This window comes from Aulostomus chinensis, chromosome 23 (assembly GCF_037954235.1).
Source record: "Aulostomus chinensis isolate RoL2024-O1b breed Wild chromosome 23, RoL_Achi_v1.0, whole genome shotgun sequence".
Taxonomy (NCBI): domain Eukaryota; kingdom Metazoa; phylum Chordata; class Actinopteri; order Syngnathiformes; family Aulostomidae; genus Aulostomus; species Aulostomus chinensis.
This window is the reverse complement of record NC_141342.1, coordinates 3,440,372-3,460,000: the sequence shown is the minus strand read 5'-3', so window position 1 is coordinate 3,460,000 and position 19,629 is coordinate 3,440,372. Positions and strand designations below refer to the sequence as shown.

At 42.2% G+C, this 19,629-nt stretch overlaps 1 protein-coding gene across 5 annotated transcripts in view; it reads left to right on the top strand.

Annotated features, from left to right (window-relative positions):
• The window catches only part of map2k4b (mitogen-activated protein kinase kinase 4b), a 17,199-nt gene extending 785 nt beyond the window's left edge, over positions 1 to 16,414 (top strand). The window contains exons 2-13 of one of the 5 annotated variants that reach the window (XM_086196047.1): positions 1,068 to 1,103; positions 4,264 to 4,296; positions 5,316 to 5,418; positions 5,725 to 5,899; positions 6,798 to 6,917; positions 7,640 to 7,759; positions 7,854 to 7,905; positions 8,032 to 8,159; positions 9,251 to 9,328; positions 9,415 to 9,563; positions 11,056 to 11,101; positions 13,676 to 16,414. In XM_086196047.1, coding sequence (XP_086052173.1) covers positions 1,068 to 1,103; positions 4,264 to 4,296; positions 5,316 to 5,418; positions 5,725 to 5,899; positions 6,798 to 6,917; positions 7,640 to 7,759; positions 7,854 to 7,905; positions 8,032 to 8,159; positions 9,251 to 9,328; positions 9,415 to 9,563; positions 11,056 to 11,101; positions 13,676 to 13,729 — 1,094 coding nt within the window. In that variant the 3' untranslated portion in view covers positions 13,730 to 16,414. Of the gene's footprint in view, positions 1 to 1,067; positions 1,104 to 4,263; positions 4,297 to 5,315; positions 5,419 to 5,724; positions 5,900 to 6,797; positions 6,918 to 7,639; positions 7,760 to 7,853; positions 7,906 to 8,031; positions 8,160 to 9,250; positions 9,329 to 9,414; positions 9,564 to 11,055; positions 11,102 to 12,047; positions 12,194 to 13,675 lie in introns of those variants that run through there. The other 4 variants (XM_086196043.1, XM_086196046.1, XM_086196044.1 and 1 more) reach the window with 4 other exon arrangements.
• The last annotated feature ends 3,215 nt before the right edge of the window (positions 16,415 to 19,629 follow it).

Here is a 19,629-nt window from a genome sequence, read left to right as displayed (position 1 = left end):
CACATAGCTTGAGGCTAGCTCCCTGAAACTTCATAGCTACAAGGTTAGCATTAATGCACTAGCCCGGTTTTCTGGGCCTGTTTGGCACTGTGGAGTGACTTATTTCTTAAGTCTTACACGATTCCAATTAAAAAGTGTATTTTAAACATTTTAAGAATGGGGTGAATCCATGTCTGACATTTAAAGCACGAGCGGGAGGCTAGGACAAGTAGCGAGCAACAAGCTAGGCCTACATTGAAAGTGCCTGTCTTCAGCCAGGCCAGTTGCTGTGCACCACTGGCAAACAAACGATGCAAATATTACAGTTCACTTAGCTGTGTTATTGTAATTACCTTCAACAGGTTAACATTAGCGGCTACATGCTCTTAATGAATTAGCTTCAGTGCTCTGTCAATGTCTTGGGGTCCTTGACATTTACAATGTTGCTAGTTCAGTGTCGAGATTTCTGCCCCTGTCATGTCCTGCATGAAATAAACACGCTAGTCGTAAAACTAGTCAGAACATGTATATCGTGTGTCATCTTGATATAATGTCTGGCAGTTAGCCTCTTAGTGCAGACATTAAACCCTATATCAGACAGTATATGGAAGGTTAGATGAGACAAAATAAATGTAGCTTGTTTTTAATTTGACCAAGCCAGTCCCTGTGGTCTAGATGAGATGCTTTGAGCCACAACTGTTAATTGAAACTGGCTGGCAAAAGCAAGGACTGGTTCAGTAGCAGCTGAGAGGGAGAAGAGTGGCTAATTGGCATCAGATTGTCTTTGTAAGAATATCAATCAAATGCAGATTTACGATTCATTTTAGTCTCTGTGCTTTCATATTGGAACGGAAAACAGGAGGCAGAGCAAGTCAGGCAGCGTCTCTGTCGGATAATGGATGTGCAGATCGCTGCTTTACGCACTCTCTGCTGGACGCCATTTCCATTGATTGATCTTATTTTTCTCTAGCACTTAATTCAAAATAAATAGCAGCACACTCGTGTATCCATTGGTCAACAGATCTGTGTTGCATTTTCTGATTCTCTGGCAGATGTCTAGTATCAATTGTTTTATCTAAACCTTACAGAAACCAACACCTGCTGGAGATGTCAAAATGAAACAGGTACTCACACTTACTTTACAAGGTTTTAATTTGCTGATGGAGGTTGTTTACGACTGTTTAGGTCATATTTTGACAAAGAAATCTATGAAATAGCCTCTACCTACTCCATTCTGTTATTTTTTTCCCCAAAGTTTGATTTCTGCTCCTGTAAACCCTGCATTTGTATCCACTTCCTGTATTTGCATGCTGATTTGTTCCCGAAACAAAATGACCTGAGTAGATTGACAGTAGACAGACCCCATTGGATGAGACCACATCAAGCAACCCCTCTGGGAGGGTTTGGTTGGTTGCTACAAAATAGCTCTTAAGTGTATATTGTTTTGAGTCAAGACTACTAATGAATGTCAATATTTTGTGTTTTAATTGACTAAAATCTGAGCTGCTTCTCCTCCTTCTTGGCAGCACAGTGAGGCCTGCTCACAGTTCCATGATAGTCTACAGCTCTGTTAATTTGCTGCGTCTGTGGGACTCGGGGGCAAATTCGGATGAAATCAAACAACTATTTACTGAAATTAAAGGCAGTTGAACTTGACCAAAATCCTCACTTATCGAAGAAGCCGTCCACCATCAATGCCGACATTTGGCCAAGAAATATTTATCCTCACGTCTTCATGAAGATGATTTTGCTGCTGGGGAAATGTTAACAAAGCAAAGCCTGAATGTTCATCCACACAACAGAATGGCTCTCACTGCAGCTGCTCTGGACATTTTAGCTGAACATTGACGCAAACATTGAAACAACAACACCCACCGCCAGATGTTGACATTTTGAGGAAGTGCGCTATGATCTTACATTGACAGCAAGCTAGCTGCCTGCCTGTCATCGGCAAGAAAATGAATCACGCACTTTCCTGATAACCGATTAACTGTCTTGCCCTGGCAGAAATGTGACGCGTTGGCTGGCTCCTCCTGCTGTTTAGTTGTTTAGTACAGGAAATGAAGAGTCTCTGGATTATTTGGATTGATGGCTGGACAAAGGAAGTGACTGGAACTCATCGCAGATTAATCAGTTATGAATACATTTGTTTGCTCCATCCGGACACACAAATTTAACCATCCTGCTGTTCAGATAGTTTCCTATCTGAACCAACACTGGGTAGTTACCACAGTGAAAGGAGCTTGCCAGCTTTTTGGGAAATACTCTTATTTTTCATTGTCCCTGGAGTCAGATATGAAGTTAGAGACCCTTCTGTCCATGCTGCATTCGGGAGCTGAATGCCTGAGTCCGTCTGACTGCTAGGTAGCTTAGCACAGTGAATGGTAATGGATGGCCAGGATAGCCAGGATCTCTGTGTCCTGCTCAGCTTCCAAAGCATGCAGTTCTTCCTCTGTTTTTTTGTTTTGTTTTGTTTTGTTTTTCCCTCAGGATCTTGGCTCGGGTTTTCCAGAAGTAATCCTCCTCTTCCTCTCTTACAAAGTCCGACTTTGCAACTCTGCAAACGTTTTATTTTGTTGGTCGACGTTTCGAGACGACGCATGAAATCACTTTGGCAAGTCAGGAAGGGAGTTCCAGCTTTGTATCTGATTCTAAAATCTCTCACTATTTTATAGAATGGAATGTTATACACAACTTTAGTAAAACTGATGTAGGCAAAGAAGAAAAGGTGTATTTGATGACTCCTGCCTGAGGTAGGCTACACAGCCCATCCACTACCATTCATTGTGCTAAGCTCACAAGCAGTTAGCCGGTCTCCTTAGATGTCGGCTCTGTGCTGCAGCACTGAGGAGGGGGTCCGTCTCCGTGTCTGGCTTTGGGGAGGATGGACAATAAGTACACTTCCCAAAAAAGTTGTCATGTTCTTTGAATGCTTCATTGTGTGAAACAGTGGGATCAGCCTATATGCCACTCAATAACACAACACCATTTTTAATGTATGTTTTGTGTTCTTGCTGCGTCGGAGTTGAACGCTGTGGCTTGTTTCTTCCGTTACTCAGCTGGTAGTGACTCGCACTCACTGTGAGATCACGCGCATAACCTCTATATTTAAGACTGACATTGTAAAATGAAGTTGCTCAACTGCAGTGTTAGCTTGACACACCAGACCTGGTGAGTGGTGGCGCCCTGGTGGTGACCGCAGATAGCATGATGATGATGTTTCACAACCACACGGCGATGTGTAACACAGCAGGTGTTTGGTGTCCAGACTCGTGAGTGTTTCAGCCGTATTTTTGTCTCCTTTTACACAGACCTGAAATCCGCACTATGGCTAGCGGTGTTGTACGGTTTGGTAAACAAGTAATATTGCCATTACTGTGCACAGTATTGCATTCATGTAAACAAGTGGTGTCATGACTCTACTTGCTTGGATATAGAGAAAAAGAACACAAATGACTAATAATTTTGAAGTTCGGATTTCTCAAGTCAATCTTATCATAAGATACAAAATCTGTGCAGAAGTGTTGAGAAATGAAAACTACATGAGAAATGCAGTTTCTTTACCGTTAGTACAGTACTGTTCGAAATAATCCTTCTTTTTTTGTTTTGTTTTTAACTTCATACTTGTACTGGCTGACGCTGCAGTTTGGTGCATTTTTGTACAGATGGTGACATGAAATAGTTGCACAACTCTGGCGTTCCTGTCATATTAGGTGTATTTTAATGGATTTGACAATGATTTTGTGATAATGATTAGTGATAATACTGTGATACAATGTTTCAACCATGGAATCGTACCCCCTCATAGAATGATTCACTTTTAACTTTTCAAAGAATATTCAGAGTCAAGAGTTATCAGAAAAATATGACGATCTCCTTACGAAACAAAGTTAACCACAAAAAAATCTAGGCGATGGTGGTACATGCGGGTAAATGCGGTATGTCGAGGCCAGCAGACTTAGTTCATCTATTTCTTGAACGAGAAGTGGATACAGTCATTACTGTGACAGGGAATCTGGACTTTGCTGCTTCTACAAGGTGGAATGATGGCACACATTTGTTGTGGAGAGGGCGTTCAAGGAGTCGTGTTTAAAAAAAAAAAAAAAAAAAAAAGACAAAAAGGTGCTGTGCTGGGTTTGAAACACAGCTCTATACTGTGAAGGTGACCCAGATCCAGTTCAAAAACTATACAAGTAAAACCGGGAAGGGTCTTGAAAGTAACGACCATTTCACATCCAAACACACCCTAAGAACATGTAGTAAAACGTGTTTTCTTTACTTCAGGGTTTCAGATAAGCCTGTCTGGAGTGCCCCAAAGTAAGCACTAGACTCTTACACAAAGCACACCGACCTCTTCTCTTTGTGGGTTCACCTCAATAGTCTAAAGTGGTTTCCTTCCCTCGCTGTCTTTCATCCAGCTTCTGCACCCTGATTGGCTGACACGTGGCATGCCGCTGCCTACTGACCTCTCCAGGTTATTAACGTGTTGTGTTTAACAGGGTAGAGGAGGTGCAAGGAAGCCACTGTACACTATTGACAGCCTGTGTGGTGCTCTGGTAGTTGGGGAGTCTGTCCACTGTTCGCTGCTATTAACTTCAGTTATGGCCACAAAAGATTCATTTGCATCGGGGCTTCAATGTGAAGGCGTCTGTTTGCACTCGAGCTGAACAGGGCATGGCAAAGAGGACTCAACACGTTAATGCGGCACTTAATAGCTAAACTTGATCATCAACTCATTTCCTCTCCAATCTGAAGGTTGAATGAAGTGCTTCCTATGTGTTGGGTCACTTTGATGTCTCAGGGGACTTGGTAAGGCTGGAATGGCTCAAAGTCCTCCATGGAAACGTTTCGGACAGGGATTCCCAATGTCAGTATCCCGTAATGGCCTACTTTTAGGGAACAAACATTTCAAATCATTCACATCAATTCATAATTTGGAAGAAAATGGTAAAGCAGCTGGTGCAACATCCTGTGAGCATTGGGAACCCCTGTGCGCCTGTGTGGGCACTTTTGGTTATGCTCAAAATGCACTGTGCTTCCTCTGATCTTCATCGAAGCTTGAGATAACCCAAAGTCTGCTTATGAATGCGGCTCCTCACGCCACAACCCCTCCCCCTCAAACATTCCCTATTCACCTGTTTGCCAGATTAATTTGAAAGGCACAGTTACGTGTGACGCGAGGGTTTGTCTCAAGTGTTTACATACAGAAGTTATCGAGGCAAGATGAGCATTTGATGCCACTGTGCCCGGTGCATACCTCAACACGTCCTGCACCGCAGCCAGTGTGGTGTGCATGTTTTGGGAATATGGATCCGTTTCTCTCTTTGTCCCACAAGGTAAACGTAAAGCTCTGAAGCTGAATTTCGCCAACCCTCCAGTAAAACCAGCCTCCAGGCTCCCGATCAATCCAACGCCTCCTTCTTTCCAGAACCCTCACATGTGAGTAGATGCAGTCGGTCGCTTCTGACACTCATAATGTTTGCAACTGTTGAGCATTCTCCCGCACTTCTGCAGAGCCCTCAGCTGATGGAAGAAAGCCAAGATTTCATTGCTGCTTCATAGAACCTGTAAAGCTTTCACATCCAGGGATGCTCAGGATAACTGATGAAATATTTACCATAACTGCATTAATCTATAATGCATGTTGGTCTCATGGCTCCACTCTGTCTCTCTACCTCCTCCTGTCCTTGTACTTTATGTTACCTCTTCCTGTCTTGTTTCATCCTGTCTGATCGCATCCTCCAGAGAGCGCCTGCGGACGCACAGTATCGAGTCGTCGGGGAAGCTGAAGATTTCCCCTGAGCAGCATTGCGATTTCACTGCTGAGGATCTGAGAGATCTTGGGGAGATTGGTCGCGGGGCGTATGGCTCCGTCAACAAGATGGTCCACAAACCCACGGGCCAGATCATGGCAGTCAAGGTGACCTCTCTACCTGATGTACTGTGTATGTCTGTTCATAAACAGGGGAGTTCTCTGGTTTGAAGTTTTCAACTGAGCTGGGTTGTTGCCCCGATCTGTTCAGGGGAAGTAGTTTTTTGGGTCCTCTCACTTCATTGCTCGTGCTGTTACTTCTTTTAAGCCAACACGAAAATTTTGGCCCTTGTTGTGGGAATAAGAGCAGAGGAGCCGGGGTCCCCCGTCATCAACCAGGACCCATGTTTCTGCCCTCTGCTTGTCCCAGATATGTGACCCAATCAGAATCCATGATGGTTGTCTTTAACAACTCAGATTTTGATGTGATTTAATTTAAGTAAACAGATAAACATGGTGCTGAAATCAGGACATCATGAACGTAACATAGAGCCTTGTCTCAACATCTGATGTATCACCCAGGGTTGCAGATATAGTTCCTACCACTACTACTACTACTACTACTACTACTACTACTACTAGATACACTTGTGTACTAGTGGCATGTAATCACAGAAATAAATTAATCAATTAGATAAATCTAAATCAAAAATGTTGATTTATCATGAAATCGTGCCTCTCTGAATGGGACTTGAGTGGAAGGGTGCCAAGAGATTCCAGACACAGGATGAACACGTTATCATATGGTAAGATTAACAAAACTAGAGTAAGGTCAGGTTTAACGGTTTTCCTAAAGGACTCTGAACAGTTCAGAACGTTGAGTCAAGCTAATATCCTACTGCTGTTGCTTTACCTCCATGATCTTACCTCAACCTTGTGAACCTGAAAACACTGAACTACATGGAACTGCATGTACTTTCTGTGCACTGTGTTTCTGGTACACCCTTTTCACAAGATGGCACTGATGACGAATGTGATGTTGAGGTGTAAACGTTTTGTCTCTCAGAGGATTCGCTCCACCGTGGATGAGAAGGAGCAGAAGCAGCTGCTGATGGACCTGGACGTGGTGATGAGGAGTAGCGACTGTCCCTACATCGTTCAGTTCTACGGCGCCCTCTTCAGAGAGGTCCGACACGCCTGCACACACTTCAGACTCACCCCACTGCCCTCGAGCACCGACTGCTATTGTGTCTTTTGTGAGGTCAGAATACGCTCTCAATGAGGAGGTGGCAGACACAGTTTTGACCCTAAATAGTCATGAAATAAACGTCGTGACCTCATCCGAATATCTGCTGCAGTGATGGAGACGTCTGATCAGACAGACGCAGTCACGTCCTCAGGACACAGCGCACATCCACACTTGAGAGGGGCAGTTGTGCTATTTCCTTTTAGGAATGACCTGGATTGTGCTTCTAGAAGTTTTTGTCAAGTGACTGTAATCGAGTGACTTCACCACGCGTTCAGTTGCACCCCGTGAGTTCTCAGAAGGTTGTTCAGGAGGTTGTTCTTTCACTACATCTGTTTTTAAAGTTCACTCACGCAGCAAATAGAAATAATGAATTAAATTGTTGTCAGCTCTTATCAGGCTTTGATGTAGGTATTTTTCTGTTGTCATCATGGATATAAAACACAGTTTATTTGCCTGTCATCTTCTGACACTGTTGTCAGTCACCACCACCACAGTGTTTTATGTCTGTATGATACACACAAAAAGGTTGCATGTTCACTTTTGCTGGTAGAATTCACTAAAATAAAAAGTGAATTGCAGACTGTGGACATCCTCCACTCCTGGTTAGCTTGTCAAATGAATATTTCAAGGGAACTGACCAGTCTCTCCTTGTGTTTCAGGGGGACTGTTGGATTTGTATGGAGCTTATGTCTACCTCATTAGACAAATTCTACAAATATGTATATTGTGCTTTAGATGACGTCATTCCAGAGGAAATATTAGGCAAAATAACATTAGCAGTAAGTAGTCGGTTTACTTTTTCTGTGGACATTTTGATTTCTCCCCACGTATTTAATCAAAACCTAACCTGTGTATTTTATTTTAAACCAACAGACGGTTAAAGCACTGAACCACTTAAAAGAAAACTTGAAAATAATCCACAGAGGTAAGTTATTGTGATTTAGATTCTAAACTCGGTGACACCCAGTCAGAGGGAGGGAATGTCCAGATATACTGGTGTTAGCATTCAGATTCTACTTCTACTTCAAGTCGTCCTCTCCTGTCATGTCAGACATCAAACCTTCCAACATTCTTATGGACCGAAAGGGTAACATCAAGCTGTGTGATTTTGGGATCAGCGGCCAGCTGGTGGACTCCATAGCCAAGACCAGAGATGCAGGCTGCAGGCCTTACATGGCAGTAAGTAGGACTGCACAGTTTGAATTGCAATATGGAAAACTGCAGTTTTCAAATTGAAGAAATATATTTTTTGAGATGTCCTCACTGCGTGTCATAGTCTACAAACTTAAGAAAACATCTTATTTTGATACAAATGTTTTTCAATAAAAATGAGGAAAAATGGTGTAAAAAGCAACCCTAATTAGATGTTTAATCAAAATTGTGCAGCCTTCGAGGTAAATAGTGAGCAGGGGAGTTCATGGCCAGTGTGGCCAATCACAGCAAAAATCATTCGATGTTTGTTCGAAAATAAATGGATGGATGGATGATATGGAGCTAACGCTTATCCTGTTAAGGGTCGCTGGGGGGTGGAGCCTATCCCAGCAGCCTTCAGGCAAGAGGTGGGGTTCACCCTGGACAGGTCACCAGTCCATGGCAGGGCCAACACATAGAGACAGACAACCATTGGCTCTCACAGCCACACCTACGGTCAATTTAGAGTCTGGATTAACCTGGTCCCTCTTGATGTCTTTGGACTGTGGAGGAAGCTGGAGTACCAGAGAGAACCCAGCAGGAACAGGGAGAACATGGAGACTCACACAGAAAGACCCCGTGCTCCAGCCGGGACTTGAACCCAGAACCCTCTCACTGTGAGGCGACATTGCTGACCACTGCACTACCGTGCCGCCCTGCACCATATCATATCCTGCTAAAAGTATTTGACAAATTGTGCTGAAATTTATTATAGATAATATTGAAAGGAACCAGGATCCGGACCACAGTGTAGATCCTGGTTCCTGATGACTGTTCTAGAACGCGGGTGGTGTATACTGTAGTACTGACGTCGTTGAATCTTGGTGAAGTGATCAAGACAAGAAGAATGTTTTGGCCTCATGTTAGCACATCGTACAGTATTTCTCACTGCGGTGGAGTCTAATCAATTGTTGTTTTTTGTCTCCCGTCTTTACAAAGAATGAATACAAAAACAGCCATAAGATCAAGTAAGCAGGGGAGAGCCTGACCCCTGACCTCCTCATGGAAGGAGAAGCCAACCTGCCTGCGGGCTCAGCGATGTATCTCAGTCTCACAGTCTTTCTCTTGTTTGTTTGCAGCCTGAAAGGATAGACCCCAGTGCTTCCAGACAGGGCTACGATGTCCGCTCTGACGTGTGGAGCTTGGGAATCACCCTGGTAGGGAACATCGAGTAGTCCTCTTTATCCCGCCACCTCGTCCCTCGCTGTGGCTGAGCTCACCTGTCGTTTGTGTTTGCTTCCAGTACGAGCTGGCCACGGGGCGGTTTCCTTACCCCAAGTGGAACAGTGTTTTTGATCAGCTGACACAAGTGGTGAAAGGAGAACCTCCCCAGCTCAGCAACTCCGAGGAGAGGCAGTTCTCCCCCAAGTTCATCAACTTTGTTAACCTATGGTAAGCTCCACACAGAGGGCATCTTTCCATTTAATTATCAATGTACTGACAAAAGAGAAGTGTTTCCATCACCTAGTTTGGACTGAGCGAAGTTGTTATGTAGTAATGTTGTCAGAAGATGGTGGTAGAGGCAACGTTACGCATGGCTGTAACGCCAGAGTAGAAGAAGAAGCGCCATCTAGCATCAAAATGGAGAGAAGTCTTGAGTAAATACCTCAAAACAAGTTCAGATACTTCTGAAGTACTAGCGAGTGCTGGACGCGGGACTGCTGCTGTTTGGGACCGTCGGTGAAACTGACTGCTACGGAAAAACAGGTCACGCATGAATGACAGGTTATCTGAATGGGGGTTTTCCATCTCTTGTGTTGCACAAAAACTTCCTCAAGCGAGTGTTCTAACTTTTTGTGAAATTCAGAGGTGTTTTTTTTTTTTCTTTTCAGATTTCACTTTTTCCATGAAGATTTTCTATTTCTACATTCTTGAATTTGCTGGTCTAAAAACAGAGTTCAGCTCTTAACATTGAAAGACATTCTTTGTAACGAAGAGAAAATGTTTTCCAATATCCAATTTCTTTTGAAATACACACGTTTTATTTTAATCATGTGAATATACAGTGGAGTACATTGTGCTGTCATGCAGCTGGGATGTCACACCTCCTGGTTTAAAGCCTCCTGATGATGACAATAAGCAGGCAAGATGGCTGCCTTCAGGAATCTCTATTCCAACAGCAAAAATGGAGCAGACAAACTCATCACCCATAAACAAAAAATGAGGCTTAGGAGTTCTGCCAGTTACATTGCTGAAAGTTGGTGAATATTTTTTGCTAGTCTGACCGCTAACATTACAGTAGCTACAAAAAAACTGGCTGCATGACAAGGACACGTTTCTGAATGTAAACAGAAGTATTGCGTAACATCACAATCACCTGTGCTAACCAGATCAAACTAAAATATCTGTGAATGGATGTTTGACCGGGAGCAGGTTCATTTCTCATTTCTCACAGCAGATGACGCCCTGTGGGTGCCGCTGCACCTCCTGCTGGTGCCGCTGCGTCATTTAGCAGATGATGCAGCTTTTGAGTGTCACGGACAGCGAAAGAGCTCCAGTAGACGATGACGCTCTCTCTCCTTGACACATTTAGGAGCAAAATTAAACTCTCATTTCATCTGGACAGTAAAGTTTCCTCTGTCCTGTCAAGTTCGGTGCCTCCCTCCTGAAATTATGCTTCAGACAGCCGGACCCCAAGGACGCTTCTCAACGCGCAGACTAGAGTGTTGTTGTGGACTCATTCAGGTCTGATGAAAACTGAAGCGTAGAATAGGTTTGTTCACATTTCAGAGGATGTGATGGATCTTTTCCTCATTCGTGCTATAATTTGTCACCTGCCCTCAACCATCCAAGCGTCAGTATCATCAATACGCTTTTATATTCTAGAAGTTTATGCCACTTTCTTTGCTCACTAGTTGAAATGATTTGTTCTTTCTGTCTCCAGCCTTACAAAGGATGAATCAAAAAGGCCAAAGTACAAGGAACTTCTGGTAAGTTCTTAAACTAGTACTGCAATTAACGTTTAATGTTCTAGAAAGATGGACGTAAGAGGGTTTGGCTCGCATAGCGAATAAATTCAAGATTAAATGTAGCACGAGGGTTGGCTGTCCATGCTAAGTTAGCTTTGGTATATTAGTTAAAAGGGTTATTAAACAGTTTAAGTGCAGTCTGTGAGTTCTGAAGTGTTTTAGTTACCAGGGTAACACATGAAGGAAGTGATGTCAGCATTGGTGACATGTGCCCCTGAAGGAGGGAGTCGTGAGTACGCCGCGAGCTCAGATTTTAGTGGGTAGGATGGTGAAAAAACAAAACAAAATGGAAATCGGAACATATTTTGGTAGATGCGGCCTCTCCTAAAATAATAACACAATATACTGTAGCTTTCATAGAAAAAAAATGGCTGCTCAAAGTGCTCAACAACAAAGAGAGAAGATTGGAAACATGTGAGACAGAGAACAGAACCAGAATGCCTATCATAAGAAGAAAATCAGAATAAAATGACAGAAGGCTTGGAAAAGACACTGAGCGCTACTCACCCACCACCAAACAGCAAACATCGTACGTTAATGGAACCGGCCAGCGGAGATGAACAGAGCTGAATCACGTGTGAATATTTGACATGAGTTCATCACAAAACGACTAAATGGAGCTCTCTGCTTTTGTGTTAGCAATAGCCAATCCGTAGTTGTTCTAGTTATTGTCGTCGTTGTGTTTACTGCTTTTTCCACTGCTCTGAAGTGGATAAAAAGCTTTAAATTTCACCCAGCTTGACTGTAATTTACAGAAAGTATTAGCTTTTTTTTAGGCTAAACATATGCTAATGATCTTACTCTGCTGGGGACCGGTTTAACAGGACTACTTAGCGTTGCTAGCCACGGTAGCTGTCTGTGTCTGTCTCTTGCTGTCAGCCTGAAGCTGTGTGTATCTCTCCCCCAGAAACAACCGTTCATTCTCATGTATGAGGAGCGTTTTGTGGACGTTGCCAGTTACGTATGTCGCATCCTGGATCAGATCCCAGCCTCTCCCATCTCTCCTATGTACGTGGACTGAGGGAGTTTGGCTTGGGTTGGGTGGAAGCGGGTGGGTTTGGGGTGTGGGGTGTGGGGTTGGGAGAGTGGGGTCAATGTCACCCACCCATGTGGTGGGTGGGACACAAAGCTTTGTGATGCGACGCTTGACATCTTAGCTCTCAGAGTAGAATCACCTGCTGGTTCACACGTTCCAAAGAACAAAGGAAGTGAGTCCAGGTTGCCCAGCGCAATGAGATGAGTCTTGTTCAGAAACCTTCCATCGCACCATCAGTTAAACCTAAAATATTCTCATCCACCATTCAGCCAGAGAACTTGAAGACAAATCATTGTCTTAGTTAAATGCAATGCATCTTTCAATGTGAGCAACAAGGAGTAGAGTATAAATATATGGTATATATATACTTGAAGTAATTGTACACAATTAAAGAATCTACCAAATAAAAGGTTGAACAGAACAAAAAAGCCACCTATTGGATTGTATATTGTGGATTGTGTGTACGCATTTGTGTGTTCACCTCTGAATTATTGACATGTACAGATGTTTGTCGAAACACACTCGCATCATGGAGTTTGTTGTGGGGTTGCTCATTGCAGCAGGATGAGTATGCAACAAGTGTTTGTCTTGAGAGCTCATGGATTTGGTATTGTGGCTTTCTTTTCTTTCTGTTTTTCTCTTTTCAATATGCAATCTGTGAGAGTTTTGTCTTAACACTTATTTAAGACGATATGTACTTCTCGCATCCAGTGCTAGCCACAGTTTGCACCTCTCTTGTAGTGTCATTATGATGAATCCACAAAGCTAAACGTCACTCCAAATATTTAAAAAAAAAAAAAAAGAAAAAAGAAAGCTGTTCGCCAGCAATGTAGGATTAGCAGTCGGTTCCTCTCACTGCCTAATCTGATTGGGTTTAGTTTTACAAAGAACTGAGATAATCTTTCTTCTGTGTGGCACTCGTAATGTTCACCACATCTAGCTGAAAATGACTTCGTAACATATAATATGAAATGTCGATTAAATGTGACACATTGTATTAACATGTGTAGCCTGCTTTATTTTACACTGTATGAACCTGATGTGAAATGTATGATGTTTAACTGGGATATTGTGCCATTTAAGCCATCACAGAATTAGCATTAATTGGCTACAAACAGAATACTCTTAAATCGTAACGGAAAAATAAGACATGTGCAACCAAGACATTTCTACTTTGGTATTTGCTACTAAATTATTTGCTAGCATAGAAGCTAAGGGAAGCTAACCGCTCCATAGCTTCTACTAAATAACGTCACTTCAAGCTAACGGGACATGGAGTTACAGAAATATTTTGTATGGTTCTGGAAATGCGCTCAAAACAATTTCATACAATTAATTTTAGAGGAAAAAAGATATTTATTTTTGTGGCTTAAAAATGATAGTACATGAGTGGCACAAACTGGCTGATCCAATGCTACCTTACCTGATGTAAAGATGCTTTATGTCCACTGATGTAAATGTGTATGTATATAGAACATCTAATCTGCTGTCCTTGGCAGGTTCTGCTTGACAGTTCGGGCTCATTCCTAAATGATCAAATCAAATGGCGGTGAGAACTTGGCGCCATGAGCAGAATGAACATGTGACTGGATGTTTCAGTTGGAGAATGAGCCAAAATGCTCCTCAGCAGCCTGTCCTAGCACTGTACAGTTCAACTGCTCATGCACACTGATCACACATCCACCATGCTGCAATACACAGGAAAACAGCTGTAACTAAAGTTTAAAAAGATCTCGGCAAGAAAAATTACACCCATAAATGCTGCTAAAAAAACCAGAAATCCTGTTTACCTGTGTACCAACCACACAACTGTCCTGGGAGGAGGAAGATGATGACTCATGGAGTTACCGCTCCCTGACCCATAAAGCCATGCTTCTATCAAAAGGTGTCGTGTACTCACAAACAGGCGTCTTGAGTTCACAAAGGTGTTTTTTTTTTTTTCTGTGTGACTCCACAATGCAGAAAGAGCCAGCCATGTGTATTTAGCTTGAAGCTAATGGAAACTGATGGCTAACAGCTACAATAACAAACCCACAGCTAAACCGCGGAAAAACCATCAGTTGCCTCGCTCTCTATAATACTTTCATTTCAGTGCTGCCGTGAAGTAGCGCAGTAGCTGTTTTTTTGTTGTTCAAATTAAAGTGTTTGCAGATTACTGACCACACAACTGGGTTAAGAAGATGTGGATGATACCAAAAAACTGCACTCGAGAGTTTGTAAGTGGACGTCTCCTTGCCTCCCAGCCTCAAGCTGAATATTTACGTGGTTGGCTCTTTCTGCATTCTGGACTCTAAAAGAAGCAATGCGGGAGGGAAAAAATCTTTGTGAGTTTAAAGAATTATTTGTGAGGACTTGAAAGGCAACAAAAACACTTTTTGGGTAAAGTGGCATGTTCTTGCATGACTCGGCAGGTCTCTTGGGCTTGCACTGATGATGGAATGTTTCCCTCACCAAATGCTTGCGATGGGTCTCAGCAGTCGAACGCACCTGAACTCACCTCCTCTATCAGCGCTGATGGATTCACCTGAAGGAGGCGGGTGCACGGGAGGCTGTTACTTCAGACTACTGAGATTCACCTGCTAGCATTCCCTCTCAGAAAGCCACAAGTAGCAGTAGGGGCCCACTTGCCCTCGCAATGAAACATGAACAACTGTTGCACAACTAGACACTAGCTATCAGCCCAACTGTAAAATTAACGGTGGTTCTTCGCATTTAGGTCACATCGTAATCAGCTTTATAAACTCTGTTCAGCAAACTGTGTATGACCAAAATCTACAATTCATGTATATTTTTTTTTGTAGAGCCCTTCTAATTATACACTTTTATAATGGCCACTTTGGAGCAAAAAAAAAAAAGGAAGAGAGAATCAAATTCAATAGATATAATTCCAAGTGTATCATCAGCTAATTCAAGTCGTCTTGATGAGTCGTATGCTCAGGAATCCACAAAGGGTTTGATCTGAGCTCGAAACAACCCATCACCCTTCCAGTTCGCTGCTTGCTCCTGGTAGCGCCAAGCACAACCAGCTGGAGCATTCAGTTGCACCAACTGTGCCAAGTTGTCCCCCCTCATGGCAGCACAGAACTGCGTTTGCGTGTTATAGTTTTTTTTTTTTTGGTTTTTAGCTAAAATCATTGTGTTTGTGAGTTACAGAGTATGTGGCTCGACATAGAAGACAAGAGTTGTACTGGATGATGCGCTTGAGTGCACGTACACTGATGTTTTTTTGTTTTATTTTGGTAGTTTGGCTGTTGTTGACGCTAAGTCAATATTTGCTTAGAGCTAAATGTACATGGTTGGCTCTTTCTGCATTTTAGTGTGACGGAAAAGTCACGCAGTCAGTTAAAGACACCTATTTGTGAGTACTTATAAGGCTAAAAGTACTTTTTGGGGATATATCATTGTAATACTTCTCTGGAGGGGATCTATTATGAGTACTCAAGTAGTCAGCAAAATATCCCGATTTATAGTGTTGCATTTATCCTGTGTATTTATTGTATCCAGAGAAACAGGTTTCAGGGGCACCTTGTTTTTTTTTCCACTCGCCCTTCATTTCCGTACTGTAACTCAAGAACTGTTTCACCAAAGCCAATGAAACCTGTACTCATGTTTTGTAGCTATAGAGCTCAATTTAAGCTAGCAAAAACACTCCAAGTTCAGGTGATGAATGGAGAATAGAGATCTGGACTGCCAAAAGACAACTCTTAATCTTACACACTGCTCCTTTAAATGTATCATTGTTCCTACAGGCAGTGACTCTAAAGGGATTTTTGTTGAATACTTGTGGCTTATTTGAGAGTCAGTCTCTTCAACTAAGTGATGCACCGTAGACCAGACTGGCTCAATCCCGTCTGAACGGGTCGCTCTGTCTGTACTGGGAAACGGTGCAAACCTCGGTGAGAGCCCAGAGTCTCAGTGGACACAACAGAAGAGTCTCCAGATGCGTTCCTCTCTCATGGGATGTTTCCTTACCACTGGTGAATCTCGATCTCCAGGGTACATGTTGTATAAATTGCAATCTACTAGAATGTTCATATTAGATGATAAAATAATCTTAAGAGCAATTAATATTATATTGTATGTTTATCAAGGGTTACAAATAAAGTTCCCATGGAATAGACTGAACCTGTACTGTGTGCTTCTTGTGAATGAATAAAACTACCGAGCTGATTTTGCTGTGGTACATTTATTGCTCTTCTTTCTGTAGTATACAGGAATGCAGGCAAATACAATTTTTACAATAAAGCAAGTCAGTGGCCAAGCAACATGGAAGCTTCTGTCAGTATTTTTTTTTTCAAATGGGGAAAACTATAGTAACCAAACACATTAATAAAAGGCCAGTTGCTATTCTTCCAACTCAAGTCAGGAGGATAGAGCACATCAGCCTTGTCATATATTCAAAATAATGGGTTCACTACATGGAACATTAGAGTGGGTGATCAATTTAAGGAAAAACAAAGGGTTGGGCCAGCAGAACAGCTCTGGTGCACCTCGACAAGATTCTACAAGTCTCTGTTGGAAGGATGAGCTCTGTTTCTTTTTCAAGGTTTTCCCTCATTTGGCATTTTGATGGTCCAAAATCTCCCATATTGGTTAGCACTGTTCCTACCTCCTCTCGAGCTCTTTCAGCATCTGGTTCATCCTTCCGAGTGGGATTGGATATTAATTGTACGGCGAAGAACACCGAAACAGCAGAACCTTCCTCTTCTCTGCTTTCTTTTGTTTCCCCCCTCTCTTAATTGTCACATATTCGAAGAGACCAGGGCGCAGGGTCGAAGGCAGGCCCAGGAGAAGCGCCAGGCGTAGAGGAAACACTGTAGCCAGCTAACTAGCAGTTCAGCCAGTTAAACTGTCTGGTGGCACTTCTACTCTTTACAAATTGGGCTGCAGTTGTGAATACACTGTAATTCAATAATGGCATTCAGTGAGTGTCCAGGTCTAATTAAACATCCACGGGATGAAGCTGTATGGTGTGGCCCATGTTTATTAAAAGCATAACAGTAAACGCAAGAATTCATTTGACCAATGAACTTAAAGCAACAGTTCCAACAGTTTGGGAAACAAACTTATTCACGTTCTTGCTGAGAGTTGAGCAATGAGGACGATCATGTGACTCTACTGCCGCCCTCAGACTGTTCTGTTCATCTTTTTTTTTTACAAGCATAGTTTCACGCAAGGGCTGGGAACGGGGAAGCAGTTTAGAATCGTTTAATTCAGAATAAGCCAGGGTTAAAAATGATGAGTGGTGCCATCACTGAGCAGAGCTAGCCGTTTCCCCTGTCCCAGTCTTTATGCTAAGCTAACCTAGCTAGTAGCTGGATGTAGCTTTACTGAAAAGATATAAAACAAAAATGACTGACCTTCTCATTTAACTCTCATCACAAATGTAAATAAGGTATTATTCCCAAAATGTATTCAACATTTCATGTGCAACAAACAGAAAATGACTGACCAAAACTGAAACCTTAGCATCGGTGTTCTGAGTCTGAAATTCTCTCACTACTGTGTGTCAAAGGCTTCGGTACAAGTTTGTGCTGAGTTAAAAGGCAGTATTCACAGTTAAGATCTGAATATATTACATTTTCCTATTCACAAGTGCTAGAAATGGACGTTTCTGCTTTATATGATTCTTCGATTCTTCTCAAAGGAGTAGATTTCAGGAAGCATTACTTTTTGAAGTGGTTACCTCTGTGGTCAAGTGATCGCAACGTTTTCTATAAATCTAAAAGAGCCCCAATCTATTTGAAAGGAATGTCAGTATAAATATAGCACATGGAGGTACAAATATTATAAAAAAAACACCAAATAAATAACTGTGATTGGCCTGGAAAAATATAAGGGTGAAATTTGAAAGGACAAAAGTAAGAAAAAAAAAATGGAGATGAAGTTGCGTTTTCAGTTTGTTGGCATATATGTGTTAATATCTTTTTGTCAAAGCCAAAAGGACAAACCTGACATTTCTGGAGCTTCCAACAACAACGTCTTTCAGGGAATGGTCAATTCACACGCTGAAAAGGCTAAACTGCTATATAATTATTTGTAAGTAAAAGCTGTTGATACACATTTTCCCTCCTATTACACTGATAAGACCAAAGGTTTTTCACAGGCTTTCATTTCTTTCTATAATGTGGGTAAATATGACAAACAGTGAGAAGAAGAAACTTGTGTATCATCAGCTAATTCAAGTCGTCTTGATGAGTCGTATGCTCAGGAATCCACAAAGGGTTTGATCTGAGCTCGAAACAACCCATCACCCTTCCAGTTCGCTGCTTGCTCCTGGTAGCGCCAAGCACAACCAGCTGGAGCATTCAGTTGCACCAACTGTGCCAAGTTGTCCCCCCTCATGGCAGCACAGAACTGCGTTTGCGTGTTATAGTTTTTTTTTTTTTGGTTTTTAGCTAAAATCATTGTGTTTGTGAGTTACAGAGTATGTGGCTCGACATAGAAGACAAGAGTTGTACTGGATGATGCGCTTGAGTGCACGTACACTGATGTTTTTTTGTTTTATTTTGGTAGTTTGGCTGTTGTTGACGCTAAGTCAATATTTGCTTAGAGCTAAATGTACATGGTTGGCTCTTTCTGCATTTTAGTGTGACGGAAAAGTCACGCAGTCAGTTAAAGACACCTATTTGTGAGTACTTATAAGGCTAAAAGTACTTTTTGGGGATATATCATTGTAATACTTCTCTGGAGGGGATCTATTATGAGTACTCAAGTAGTCAGCAAAATATCCCGATTTATAGTGTTGCATTTATCCTGTGTATTTATTGTATCCAGAGAAACAGGTTTCAGGGGCACCTTGTTTTTTTTTCCACTCGCCCTTCATTTCCGTACTGTAACTCAAGAACTGTTTCACCAAAGCCAATGAAACCTGTACTCATGTTTTGTAGCTATAGAGCTCAATTTAAGCTAGCAAAAACACTCCAAGTTCAGGTGATGAATGGAGAATAGAGATCTGGACTGCCAAAAGACAACTCTTAATCTTACACACTGCTCCTTTAAATGTATCATTGTTCCTACAGGCAGTGACTCTAAAGGGATTTTTGTTGAATACTTGTGGCTTATTTGAGAGTCAGTCTCTTCAACTAAGTGATGCACCGTAGACCAGACTGGCTCAATCCCGTCTGAACGGGTCGCTCTGTCTGTACTGGGAAACGGTGCAAACCTCGGTGAGAGCCCAGAGTCTCAGTGGACACAACAGAAGAGTCTCCAGATGCGTTCCTCTCTCATGGGATGTTTCCTTACCACTGGTGAATCTCGATCTCCAGGGTACATGTTGTATAAATTGCAATCTACTAGAATGTTCATATTAGATGATAAAATAATCTTAAGAGCAATTAATATTATATTGTATGTTTATCAAGGGTTACAAATAAAGTTCCCATGGAATAGACTGAACCTGTACTGTGTGCTTCTTGTGAATGAATAAAACTACCGAGCTGATTTTGCTGTG